The 13357-nt window shown below is 27.9% G+C and overlaps 1 protein-coding gene across 7 annotated transcripts in view; it reads left to right on the top strand.

The window, feature by feature from the left end:
- Nucleotides 1-10262, top strand: part of LOC123305000 (protein lap4) — a 236780-nt gene extending 226518 nt beyond the window's left edge. For 3 of the 7 annotated variants that reach the window (XM_044886584.1, XM_044886587.1, XM_044886586.1), the window contains 7 exons: nucleotides 674-2479; nucleotides 3857-3965; nucleotides 4038-4182; nucleotides 4600-4801; nucleotides 5062-5196; nucleotides 6907-7110; nucleotides 9597-10262. In XM_044886584.1, the coding sequence (XP_044742519.1) occupies nucleotides 674-2479; nucleotides 3857-3965; nucleotides 4038-4182; nucleotides 4600-4801; nucleotides 5062-5196; nucleotides 6907-7110; nucleotides 9597-9983 (2988 nt within the window). In that variant the 3' untranslated portion in view covers nucleotides 9984-10262. Of the gene's footprint in view, nucleotides 1-673; nucleotides 2480-3856; nucleotides 3966-4037; nucleotides 4183-4599; nucleotides 4802-5061; nucleotides 5197-6906; nucleotides 7111-8006; nucleotides 8070-9596 lie in introns of all 7 variants that reach the window. The other 4 variants (XM_044886588.1, XM_044886589.1, XM_044886585.1 and 1 more) reach the window with 4 other exon arrangements.
- Nucleotides 10263-13357: the final 3095 nt, after the last annotated feature.

Below are 13357 nucleotides of genomic sequence, written 5' to 3' on the forward strand. Positions count from 1 at the left end.
TATTGAATGAACCCGATATTATTTTAAATAAAATACAATATTTTCATTCAACCTTCAATATTTATTTCGTAGCCTTCAAAGTCAACAGTATTATTTTTTGAAATTTCTCAGAAGATATTTTTAGTTTAGGAAATAAAAATAAGTCATCGGGGTGAAATCAGATTTAATTATTGATTAGTTTGTAGTTCAAATTCATACCTCCTTATCAGTTATGACGCGATAAAGTGGCAAATCAAATTTAATTATTGACTAGTTTGTATTTCAAATTCAAGTTTCCTTACAAGTTATGATGCGTACATGAATTTGATTTTCACCAAAATCTAACGTACGAATTCTTGGGGGCGTTTTTAGATCGATTCTGTCCCTTGTAAATTGAAGTGTAGTTTTTGGACCCTAAAATCGGAAGTAAAAATAAGTGTTTAGAAAAAATTTAATTTGAATTATGATTAATATTTAACGGGTGTTGATTTAATCAAAGTTATTACAATAAGTGACTATCACCTTTTATTATTTCTTGGAAACATCATAGATTTTATCAAAAATATATTCTCGCGTAGTGGCATTATTACTAGTTTAAAAAATTTAGTTGAATTTATTTAAATTTTTTTTGTTAGTTTTAATCAAAACTATATTTTTAGTTTAATTTGATAACACCGTGTAATTATATATTTAGCTTCCAAGTACTAAAACAACTGAACCCCTGGTTGTGGAGCATGAAATTACCACAGTACCGCCACGACGAAGTGCAACTACAACAAGAACAACGTCACGACAAATTGAATTACCTACTCCCCAGCATGCAACTCCTGTAAATCCAATTCCAAATCCTATTAACAATAACAATAATATTAATAATAACAATACTAATGAACATATTTATGAAAATGTTAAACCACCGCCCAAAAAAACTGAAAGTATCGAATGTCAAACGGATGAAAATTTAAATATTACCCAACAATGTCAGACAACTGATAGTTTAATAAGTTCGCCAATTCATTTAGAAATACCAACCAATAATAAACTAAAAGATATGGCGACGAATACGTCTAATGAAAATTTATACTTAGAATCAGTAACACCGCAAGTTCATGAATCGATAAAAAAAATAATTGAAAAAGAAATTATATCTAATGTTTCCATGTATGAAACATCACCTCGGCGTGATCATGCAACGAAAACTGAAACATCTGATAGCGAATTTTCATATAAATTCGAAAAAGAATATTTCCAAAGTAAAGAAGACGATACGGATTATAATCTCAATTACGATCCCGATAAATATGGTACAAAATCAACATCCGGTTATGGAAGTGAATCACAAACTTCAAGTATAAATCGTAACAGTTTAAAATCAGCCAGGGAGGAATATTTTAAAACACCAGATCATCTTAAACCAATTGTAAAATATTCTGATGATAAGAAAAATAGTCCTGTACATCGTACAGTTTCATTTTCACCATTACCAACATTACAAAGACAAAGTACTCTAAAACCTGATTATTTACATCATGCACGACCGGTTTCTGTGAATGCAGTAATGGAATCATCACAAAAAATTGACGAAAAACCTACATTAAAAACCGTTTCATATTCCGTTTTACCAAGCCCAAGTAAAGCTAAAGATATTGTTTATCATTATCCAGAAATTGAGTATATTTCTGATAACGAAGAACCACCTGTTGAATCTTTCGAGCCAGAATTTTCAAGGCGTGAGGATAAAAATCTTTTTGAAAAGATATCACAATCATCCAGAAATCTATCATCAACAAAGAAATTTGAAGAATCGAAAAAATATAATTCCGATGATCAATTAACAAAAAAATATTTAGAAAAAAATCCAACTTTTCATCGAACATATGATAAAATTGAAATAATTAATGTGACTCCCGAATTTACAGAACATGAAGTATTTAGCTCGAAATCTGCGTCGAATAATATTGATTCGGAAACAGTAATTGAAAGTTTTCATACTAAATACGATAAATCGGATAAAATCGATGAAAAATTGTTAAGTGATGACGATGATCTAAATGTAATTCCACCACCAATAAATTTTGCTACATTACCATCACGATCCTCGCTGCATGAAGATAATATAAAATTCCCAACAAATCCTTCTAGTAGTAACAAATTTACTAGATTTCACGAGGAAACGACAACAACTGAAACTCGAAAAATGCATGATAAATCGAAAATTACATACTTAGAAAAATTTTCGAAATCTACACCATCATTAGTGCATGAAAATATATTCTTGTCGAAAGAAAAGTATATAGATAATAGTAAAATTGATTTGAGCATGACAACATCTACCATCTCCACAAGTACCAATACCTCTACCACTAAAAGTACAACCCCTACACCATCAAAGTCATCATCCTCGTCTTTGTTTACACCTAAACCTTTTTACACTAGCATGCATGATGTTGCTACTTCTTCTACTTCACTAACTGGACAAAAAACTAACATTCATAAAAAGGTGGGTGTTGTGTTTAACTTCATTTTATTTTAAAATGAAGAAATAAAAACCCTTCTTAATATTCTCTTATTAGGATACGGTGAATTTCTATAAAAAGAAAGTGGAAAATCAGTCTAAATCTTATCTATGATTGTTTTTTTCGAATTGGAACAAACTTTTTGGAATATAACCTAATAATTATAAAACTAATTTTTTTCCAATTGAGACAATTTTTAGTGAAAATTTAATAAAATCTGTGGTAATGCTTCAAGCTAGCCTAACTTGACAGTATTTTGATTGCGAAAAATTGTCATGAATTGAAAAAGGAGAAAGAAGATTTTCATTTGCCAGAATCCGATTGCTTTGGTCTAGAATAAATTTTTAAAATATTCTTAACTATAATTTTATTCAGACTGGCAAGACGGAACACTCTTTCCTGCTTTCTTGCATGATTGAATATCATGAATTTACCCTTTAATGGACGAAAACTAAAAATATCTGCTAAGCAGAGCTGTTGCTGCTCCCAAATCCTGTATACTAGTCGTAGCACCAAAAACATACTTTGCGATCTAAAATGATTTAAACTCATCAAGATTAAAAGATCCCGATAGATCGACGGTTGACTTCTGGACACTTTGGTTGCTCATTCTTCCCGCCGCTGCTACTCTTCCCGCCTGATACGCGGTTTCTAAGTGATCATAGTGATTCTATTCTGTAGGACAGAGTGATCGTGATTGATTAGAACTTTAACACTGATCTTCTAAGATTCTGTAAATATGTATCTGATGTTTGTTCCTTTACGAGATGCATTGAGCTATGACGCTTGAAGTGACATTGATAAAGTAAATTGTATCCAGGAAAGAAGTATGTATTTACAGGAACTTTTATTGTCAGGAAAGAAGTAACTTAGGGACTTTTTTTTAAGAAAAGCAAGTTAAAAATTTGAATCCAAAGACTTTTGTGTCAATTTATAAATTACACCCGTGCATCTTGTTTCAAGAAATTTGTGTAAACTAAAAAATTATTAAAGGCTCTAAGACTAAACCACGGATTTCAAGTTTTGGTGCACTATTTAAAATAGAAATTACATGTTCGCAACATTTTGTCGTAGAAATTCGTATCTAAAAATATGATTTAGTTATAGTAGTTAAAATAGAAATTTAGATTTAATTCAAAATTAATTTGCATGAATATCATACAATTTATATATAATATGTTCAATTTATTTAGATAAATTAGCTAATAAAATTATTTTCGAAAATATGAATTAGATTTTAATGTTTCAAATATGGCACAAAAAAGGCAATGTAATGTTTGTTTCAATATTTAAATTTTTTTCAAAATTTGCTTATTCTTCTTGTTTAATTTTGAATTTCATTTTAATCTTATTTTTAACAGTCACCCACAACTCCAAATAATAATGCACCAGTAAAAATGTCGGTCAGTGATAAAAAGAAATTTTTTGAACATGCTATGGAAGAAAGTCATAAACCTTCACCAAAACCAGGTAAATGTTAATGAACCAAGTGTCTTATTAAATAATTATAAAATTCCTATAACTTTTCTTCTTTTTATAAAGATAAAGTGTTCAGTTTCCTGAGCCAGGATGAGGTGGAGCGTATGAAAGCAGAAGAGGAACAAAAAATCGCTTCGTTATCGCGTGCAGAAATCAAATCTTGGGCAGCCTTAGATGAAAATGACGATGATGAAGATTTTGATACAAAGTATGTATTCCATAATTCTGATAGACTTTCGAGGCTAATCTTCCAACTTAACTTATCCGTGTCGAAAACTAAATATCAATTTTTTTTCTTTCTAAATATGTTGATTGTGTAATAAACGATAATCAAATGGAAAACCTTGTTCGTGTTGACTTAATTTGGTAACTTTTACAAGCTTTCTGTACAGTTTCAAGAGGTTCTTGTCTTGTCTTATTGAATATATATAATAATATCTTGCCTGCCGTTAGCTTTTATTCCCATTTTAGTAAAAAAAATCATAGAATAGAAGATATTGTAATTGAGTCAGAGAAAAACAATTACCCGCTCTCAAAATTTGAGTTTTCACATTTCAAAGCACGAAGATTATAAAAATTCAAAAATATTCTTATATATCAACTCGTTTTTATACAATTTGTTCAGGTCTCGATCCTCTGTGGGTAGTGGAATCCCAAATATTGTTCGGACAGCAAAAGCTGAACGTAGATTAAAAGAACGTTTACGTGAAGAAGGTTTATTGTCTGAAGAAGATGAGGAAACAACACTAACACCGGCCGAAGTTCGTGCATTACGTGCTGAAAAAAGAGCAGCCTGGAGACAAGCACGTTTAAAATCTTTAGAACAGGTAATTTTAAATTAAATACATACAATAATTTTTTCAGTCTCATGTTCTCACATTTGCGAAGTTAATATTGCTAAGAAAAAATTTTCACATTTGAGTGGGAATCATACCCAGCATCTCTAGCCTTTCGGAAAAATGTATTTGACCTCTGAGACCTATGATGACTTGTGATTATTTGTATATGCCTTCGCTACCGAATATCTTGTATTTATTGCTTATTATTTTAATTTTGCTTTATTTATTAATCACATTCTTTTAACTAGGACGCAATTCAAGCGCAAATGGTAATTAAAACAATGAGTGATATGGTTGGTGCAAGTAGTGGAGGTCCACCACCAGCAGGTGACGCAACTGTTGCCGTGGAAACAATCACTGAACATGATTCGAGCGGCAAAGAAGTAAGTTTAATATCATAATTTATTTTAATTCATTTTTTTAGCACATATCATTCATTATTTGTTTGACTAACAAACTCTGCGATATTTATTTATGGTACAAATATTGACATACAGTGTTGACTTATCACGTTTTAAATTCCAAAGATCATAAATAGTTCTCTTACAACATTTTTACAAGTTGCATATTCAAATTTTATTTCGATTCGACTGTATTATAAGATTAAATTTATATACACGACGGTTGACTGAATGTGACTGGAAATAAGATGTATATAACTCTTTGGGAATCGAACCAGAGTACTTTTGATTATTCAAAGTGTCATTCTATAAGTTTAACATGTATGTTAATATTATGATATCTAACATATCGTAGGGTATACAAAACGTACATATATCAACTTATTAACTAAAAAAACTCAAATTTTTCTGACAAGCATTGACAGTAACTTGACTCATCTCCATGGTATACGTACGTTTGGATATAATGAGAGAACAAACATTTATGTCGTTTCGATCAAAGTGGTAACAAATGCATCAATTCAATTAATCAATACTTCTGTGTTCATTAAAAAACATTTGGACTGTGAAATTGAAAGTTTGTTTTTTTATATAATTTTTATTTTTCGAAAAGATACATAATTTGCTTAGTAAAATGTTAACAAAATAAGAAAAACTAAGCTTTTTTCTTAACAATTATTCAATCTTAATTGTTAGACTTTTCTAGTCCTTTGGCTTCAAACATTTCTAACTTCGTGCAAAGAGACTTTTACCTTAGAAAATTATATACCTTTTTCAATGCTTCGTAGCGGTTAGCAGATCTTTATACCTCGGTTGGTTTACTGCGAACACATTATTACAGTTTCCTGTAATTTCTTAACTCATAGGCTGGTACTAGCGGTGGCTACCATTCCTATTATTTGTTTTGGAGTTTCTTTGCTTTTAGTTGAGTCAGGAAAGGCAAATTTACTTCGGTCCATGCCAAAGCTCTCGTTCAAATCACCACTGCCCTTGGTGAAATCTATCTTTATAAACTGCCACATTTTTCTACGAATTTGCCACTTTTATTTATTATAGATCGTAAGACGATGACAGACCTGGATGTCTTGTTGCTTGGTTATCCTTTTCCGAAGGATCAACGATTTCTGATTTTGTAAGGAAACTTACAATCGACCGTGAAAGTCCACTTGCAAATTTTACTTTTATTAGGCAAAACAGAAACACTTAATCCCCTCCAAAGAAGACAGCGAGAAAATCATACACTATTATTTGTCACCATTTAACGGTATATCAGTGAGTGCTTCTTTTAATCAATAATTGATGAATATGATGAAGTCAGTCTTTAGATCTTAGTAAATAGTTCATAGAAATAGTAAACCATTCTAATAGTGCCTTTTCGAAAGATAAAAATTCAAAAACAAATCTCTCAATTGAATGAGCATTTATATATTTTTATTAAAATTTTTTACAATATTGATAATCATTTTTAATTGGTGGTTTGTATGTTTGATAACACAAAAAGCTATAACAAAATAATCATATTTTTTTAAATAATTAATAAATAACCAAATTTAAAAGAAAAAAAAAAACAATAATTTAGAAATTGCATTATACTTACTACTTGCGAATTGTTTATTTGTTGTATGTTGTTGTTATTATTTTTCAATTTCCCCCCACTTCTGTGTTACTATCACCTACTTGATTTCATAATAGTTACGAGACAATTCATTGAGACCATCTAGTGCTGATTTTCCGAAGTTGGCGGTGCGTAGTAAACCCGGCTCGACAAAAGTACGAGAAATTGAAAAAGTTGTTGATGAAAAAGTGACCAGAAAAACTGAAGAGTACATCGATGAGATTACGGGTGAACGTAAAGTACGCACCGTCGAATATGTGGAAAAATTAATTGAGAAAGAGGTCCGTAACAACGTTCAATCTCATTAATAAATTCACACACAATAATTAATTTTTATTAATTAATTTTTTAATATATTTTGGTCTTTTCGTTTGTTAATTTTTATACGCACACATACACACAAATTCTTCTTCTCTGTTACCCAACATATAAAAATATACATCTGTCTCTTTTTGCTTTTTTTCATTATGCATGGGAGATCTTTTGGTTGTTTTATTTAGATATTCATTTTATTTTTAATCACTACACATTGATTTTAGTTTTTCGAAATGGATAGGTACACAGAAGCGTAAACAGAATAAACTTAAAGCATTCCAATCATGTTTTCGTTGTTATAATTGGAGCTTTAGTTTATCGTGGTGCTGTCTAACAAATTTATTCTGACAAGAATGTAAGAAGACGGATAAAAATATTCTTGTATTGGAAAATCTTCCAATTAAATACTCTAACTATCGAATTAACTACTAATAGGAGGTCGAAACTTTGAAAGCTTATATATTTATGAGCTTATTTTAATTTCGAAATCTTTTGAAACTAAATACAATTAAAATACCCACGTGATTTTGTTGCAACTTACATGCTTATAAATAAACTTATAAAACAAGATACTAACCTGCTACAAATTGAGTGTCGCAATTATATTTCCATCTTTCGAATGAGATGTTAAAATTTGATGAATTTAATAATTGCTTCTTTAAAATTTTAACTTCAACAGCATCTGTTTCTGTTAATAGGACCAACATGCCTGTTGGTCTTGATTTTATCGTAAACTAGTATCTGTTACTACGCTTCTGAGTAATTTTAGTCACATAGTAATTTCATGGATTACATTGGATCATTTACGAATGTAGTGATATAAAAATAATACGTAATATGTTTTTATTTCCTTTTTCCACAGGCACGCATGCGTTCTGCTTAAAACGTTTTTTTTACCGTTATTATACCTACCCTTACTGCTATGGTTTGTTCGAATTTTTATTTATTTATTTATTACTTTTCTAATTTAAATTTGGGTTAAACTTGCTGTGGGATTATGCATGTGACAATTTTTTGAAAAAACTGCTTTTTGAAAAAATTTTAATGTACATGTATAGTATAAATATAACTGCATAGGTGAGCTTTAGAAGCTTTAGACCAAATTCACAACTGGGCAAATTAATTTTAAAATCAACAATTAAAAAAAATTCTTTCTTGAATTATAGATTTGTCACGTTTAGTATCTTTTTGTAATAACTGCACATTTAGATTATTAGATTAACGCGTAGTTAAGGTAACGACGAAAGAGGGCGAGGAAACTCACGAAAACAAAATAAGCAGAAAAATAGCATTGAAATGTGTTTTACAATCTTTTCTCTAGCCAAATTCTGACTACGCTCGTGGGATCAATAAATCTTTGGTTTCCATCTCACGATTAACAAAAACATTGGATTTTTGATAATAACACTGGTCTTCAAAATTTGGTTATTTCGGTCACATTGATATGATAGAACATTTCTTATAGTTTTTGGGATGCTGAATTCGAATCCGACTTCACAATATAATACATAAGGTTATATAATACATCACTATGTAATTCTTTTCTCATATGGAAATTGGATACTAAAACAAATTACGGTCGCTGCCGTTTCTGAGAGACAAACATTTAATTGCTAAATAAATTAGGAGCAAATTTATCGTATTTTAATATCATTCAACCAAACGGGGAAAGTTTTGTTAGATAAAATTCTATTTGAGGTCAAAGGTGGTGTGAGAAATGTTTGGTGTGAAGTTTTCTTGGAAATTTTTATAAATCAATAAATAATTTAAGTCAAACAGCTATTAACCAGCATAAAATTATAAAATACTGAGTAACCGGCCTTTATAAAAATAAAAGCCTAAACTATTGAATAAAACTCAATAGTTTAGGAAAATCAAATTTACTAAAAGTGAAGTAATTGGACACACTTTCGATTACTGAAGTGGCAAGCTTGCTCCCAATTTCATAAATAGTCTATCATTCGGATTAATAGATTCACATCTTCAAATAATAATTAAGGTTGGTTTTCGAAACAAATGTTTCATCAAAAACAATTTTTTTGTTAAAAAAAATTAAAAAACTGCTTCAAAATCAATTTTGGTATGGGAACGGGAATGATGGAAATAAATTCACTAACATATTTTAATATAACTATACGTCCAAAAATTAACTCATATGAGGAAACATAGTTTTAATATATATGAAATGAAATCACTGAATGGGCTAAATTTTGGATTCTTTAAATCTCCGTAAATTAAAACGAAACTTTGAAGCTCAGCTTTGTGTTTATGGAAACTTGATACAAGAGAGTTCTAAAAATATTCCTCAAAATTTCCTATTTATTGCTCATTTATGCAGTTATAATATTAAATAAATGTATATTTTAATTGTACAATAATTTAATTTTGAATAATAATTATGCTGAAAATTGATAATCAGAAATACTAATTGAATAAAAATTTATCGTAATAGGTGGAAACATTACAGGAAAAAATTATATCATTAGAATTAACAAGCTCTTTAACGCCGTCAGATAATAATGATACTATTAACAATAATAATAACGAAATTATAACTGACGATATTGAAATTATACAAAATTCAACAACAATTAATGACGTAATTATACAAAATGGTGGCGTTATTGTTGATGGTAATAATGGTAGTACTGTAAATGATGGCAACACATCTGAAAATTTATTAGAAGAAGAACCTGAGGAAGATGACGAAACCAACAACACAAACACATTAAATAATCAAAATAACACAACAACTACAAATAAAAAGAAAAAACGTAAACGTTCGAAAAAAGGAAAATCACAACAAAATGTTGCATCACCACCATCAACTCCGCATTAAAAAAAAAACGAGTGAAAATTTTCGTATAGAATTATAATTTTTATACATATTATTTATTTTTCTGTCAAAATTTGAAAAATTTTTAACGTTTTACGACAAGCATATTTTTTCTCTATTGGAAAAAAAATGCGCAATATTTTTTTAAATTATTTTTTAATATTTAAGTCACAGTATTTGTAAACAAGAAAATTATTTAAAAAATAAAAGAAAAAAAACTCTCTAGAATAGTTTATAAGCTCTGGTTAAAAGAAAAATTATCGAATACAAAAATAATTAATATATTTTGCTCAATATTTTATTGGAAATAATGAAAAAAATATTTGTTTTTTCAAATTTTATTCAATCATCGTGTTCATACATTTACAAAAAAATCAAGTATGCCGTCCTTTTTAAGTTTGAATAAAATGATTATTTATATGATTTTCTTGAGAATTTTCGATGTTTAAATATGTGTAAAATTATTATGCTTTGTAAGGCTTCGTTTTGAAACAAAATGGTTGATATATGATATTGTTTGCCAGTTTTCAATTATTTGGAATTATAATTTTAATTATTACATAATAATAATTTTTGAAATATAATCATCGAAGTAAATCATAAGAAACATACAAGTGAATAAATAAACAATCTTAACGACTGAATTAATTAGTAAATTTTCATCAGAGGAAAAAATTTACAAATATATAAGACTAAGGTAAACTTCATACTTCATAGGTTCAATATCGAGGATATACGTTGAATTTTGGAAGCTTGGTTAATTGTTCCATTTTTTTTTTTTGAAAAATTAAATCTTTAGAATGCTTTATTAAACTTTTTCTGATATTACTTTTAATTTAATAATTTTTCCATAAAATATCGAAATTTTTAAGTCTCAGGAGAACAAATACAGCTCTAATTGTAATGTTTACTCTATATTTAATCAAACAATTTGTTCATAAACAATAATTTTTATTACTGTTCCCTTTTTGAAAAACGTAACCTTAGGGAATAATGTATGTTGTCTGCCTGCCTGCCTGTCTTCTAGTTCAAAACCAAATTTTCGACAGAGGGATTGATATGGGAGAATGTGAAAGCTAAGGAGTGTTGACATGGAGTGTCGAGTGAGAAAGCTCTTTGAAGCATTATTTAAAAAATGTATAATGTTTATTCCAATGCATATTTAAACAATCATTTTTCGTTTGAAAAATGCTTAAAAAGAGAAATGTTTAAATTGTGGTTTCGTTTATCACCAAAAGAACAGCACATAAAAATCTAAAAAAAAAAACATTGACATCGTTAAACAATGTATGTGCTCGTATAAATCAATCAAATGTGTACTTAACGATTTATAGTACATATCACTGATCCCGCAACTTAGGTTTATTCAATTTATTATTTAATTTTTTTTCTCTGCTGATAACTTAATAATTATTTCGAAAGCGATATGATTTTTTATTTTAAAATGTGTTTCTGCTATTTTAAAATATAGTCAACCATTTTGGTTCTTAAATAGAAACATATGATCGTTCTTCAATTTTAACATATGATCGTTCTTCAATTTTGTAGATAATTTCTAATAATTGATTTTAAAATTTTTACATCACATTTCTTTTCGTTCGTTGTATGTAAAACAAGTGTGTGTGAGAGAGAAAGATTTTTACAAATGGTATCGTGTATTTGAAACAAAATATATAATTAATATAAATATTTTAGAAATCATTGTGGTAAGGGCATGGGATTTTAATCATTCTTATTTTTTATTATTTAATAGATTTTTGAAGTTATACGTTTAAAAAAAATAATTCATATTCTTTGTGAAAGCGGTTTTTTAAAAATGATTTCGTATAACTTCAAAATCGAATCTAAATTATATAAACTGCGTTATGAAATGATATTTGTACAAAGCAATTTAATTATTTTATTTTATTTTTTTCACATAAAAATAATAATAGTCGTCAATAAATATAATGATTATACAATATATTATATATATTAATTTATATATATAAATATATATATAATTATATTCCATATCTTTTCCTATAATGTATTATTATTAAACTAAAAAATAATTTTAATAAAAATATTTCTAATTTAATTGAGTTTTTTTATAATTTTCTTAACAATTTTTATTTTCAGTATAGTAAATTATATATTTTAGAAAGGAACTGGAACAGCAGAATAATTTTTGTAAAGTTTAGTTAGTTTCCAATAATTAACAGAATACATTTTTTGTTTCATACAAGCAACTTTCTATTTAAAAAAAATTTTCTTTGTTTTATTATACTAATAGAATTCAAATGCAAAAACTTTTGCATACAAGCATAGACAGATTTTCAAATTTAATTTTTGGCGAATCTATGAAGTTATCGAAACATATGTTTGTTATCTAGTACCAGTTAAAAGTTTAAGTTCACTTTTCAGTTACTTTGAAAGTAAAGTTTACTTGTACAAATTTTGTAATATTCTTTATTTAAATAATATTCTACTTGATTAAGGGTTATGAATAATCGTTAATAAGAATTTTTCCCATGTTTATATACTTAATTGTGAAATTATACCCTTGAAAAATCAATAAATTATTCTTTTCAATCTAAATATTCCTAATATCAAGACTGCTTATAATTTTTAATAAGTAGGAATTACTTTTTATAGTACGAAGTTTTTAAATTTTCTACTCGAACGCTAGCTCTGTTCTGCATGCAATGAATAATTAGGGTAAGTATACATCAAAATATTCTACATAGGTAAGGTACAAATTATAGTTCATTAAACATCCTTAAATTATATTTTTGTTTAAGTTTAACTCAAATTTTTTAACGTTTGAGCTTATTTCGATTCTACCGTAGATCATTCATTTACCATACTCGCTGGTTTTCCAATTTTTATTGCCATATACGTGTACGAAGAAATATTTTTCAAGTTTTTCGCGATTTGAATGAGAATGCCAAAGCTTGATCCACCGTGTATCGAAAAATTGAGTAAATTTTTTTGCAAGAGAAAATACACTGTGTTATTTATTGTAGGAATGAAGTTTCATGAAGTAATTTATATAAAGGCTAAGTCGAGTGCTAAATGAAAGTAATATGCTCTTTTTAGTTTCTTCTAAAAATCTATTCAGTAGCGTTTAAGTGAAGTTGACAGTAATTGTTTCTAAAATAAAACGATTTATTAATATTTTTGTGCAGACATTTTGGAAATATTTTATTATAAAAATTACTTTTCTTCGGAGTTCGATTTTTTTGATCGTTTTAATAAATCAAATTGTATCAATATAACAAGATATGTTGTTATTGCTCCTGAAATCTAAAGAAAAAAAAACCATTCAAATTTGTTAGTAGGAAGTAAAGAAAATCTTGAACTATATTCGAAATATTTCAAGGTTTTCTTTGAAA

This window comes from Chrysoperla carnea, chromosome 1 (assembly GCF_905475395.1).
Source record: "Chrysoperla carnea chromosome 1, inChrCarn1.1, whole genome shotgun sequence".
Classification (NCBI taxonomy): domain Eukaryota; kingdom Metazoa; phylum Arthropoda; class Insecta; order Neuroptera; family Chrysopidae; genus Chrysoperla; species Chrysoperla carnea.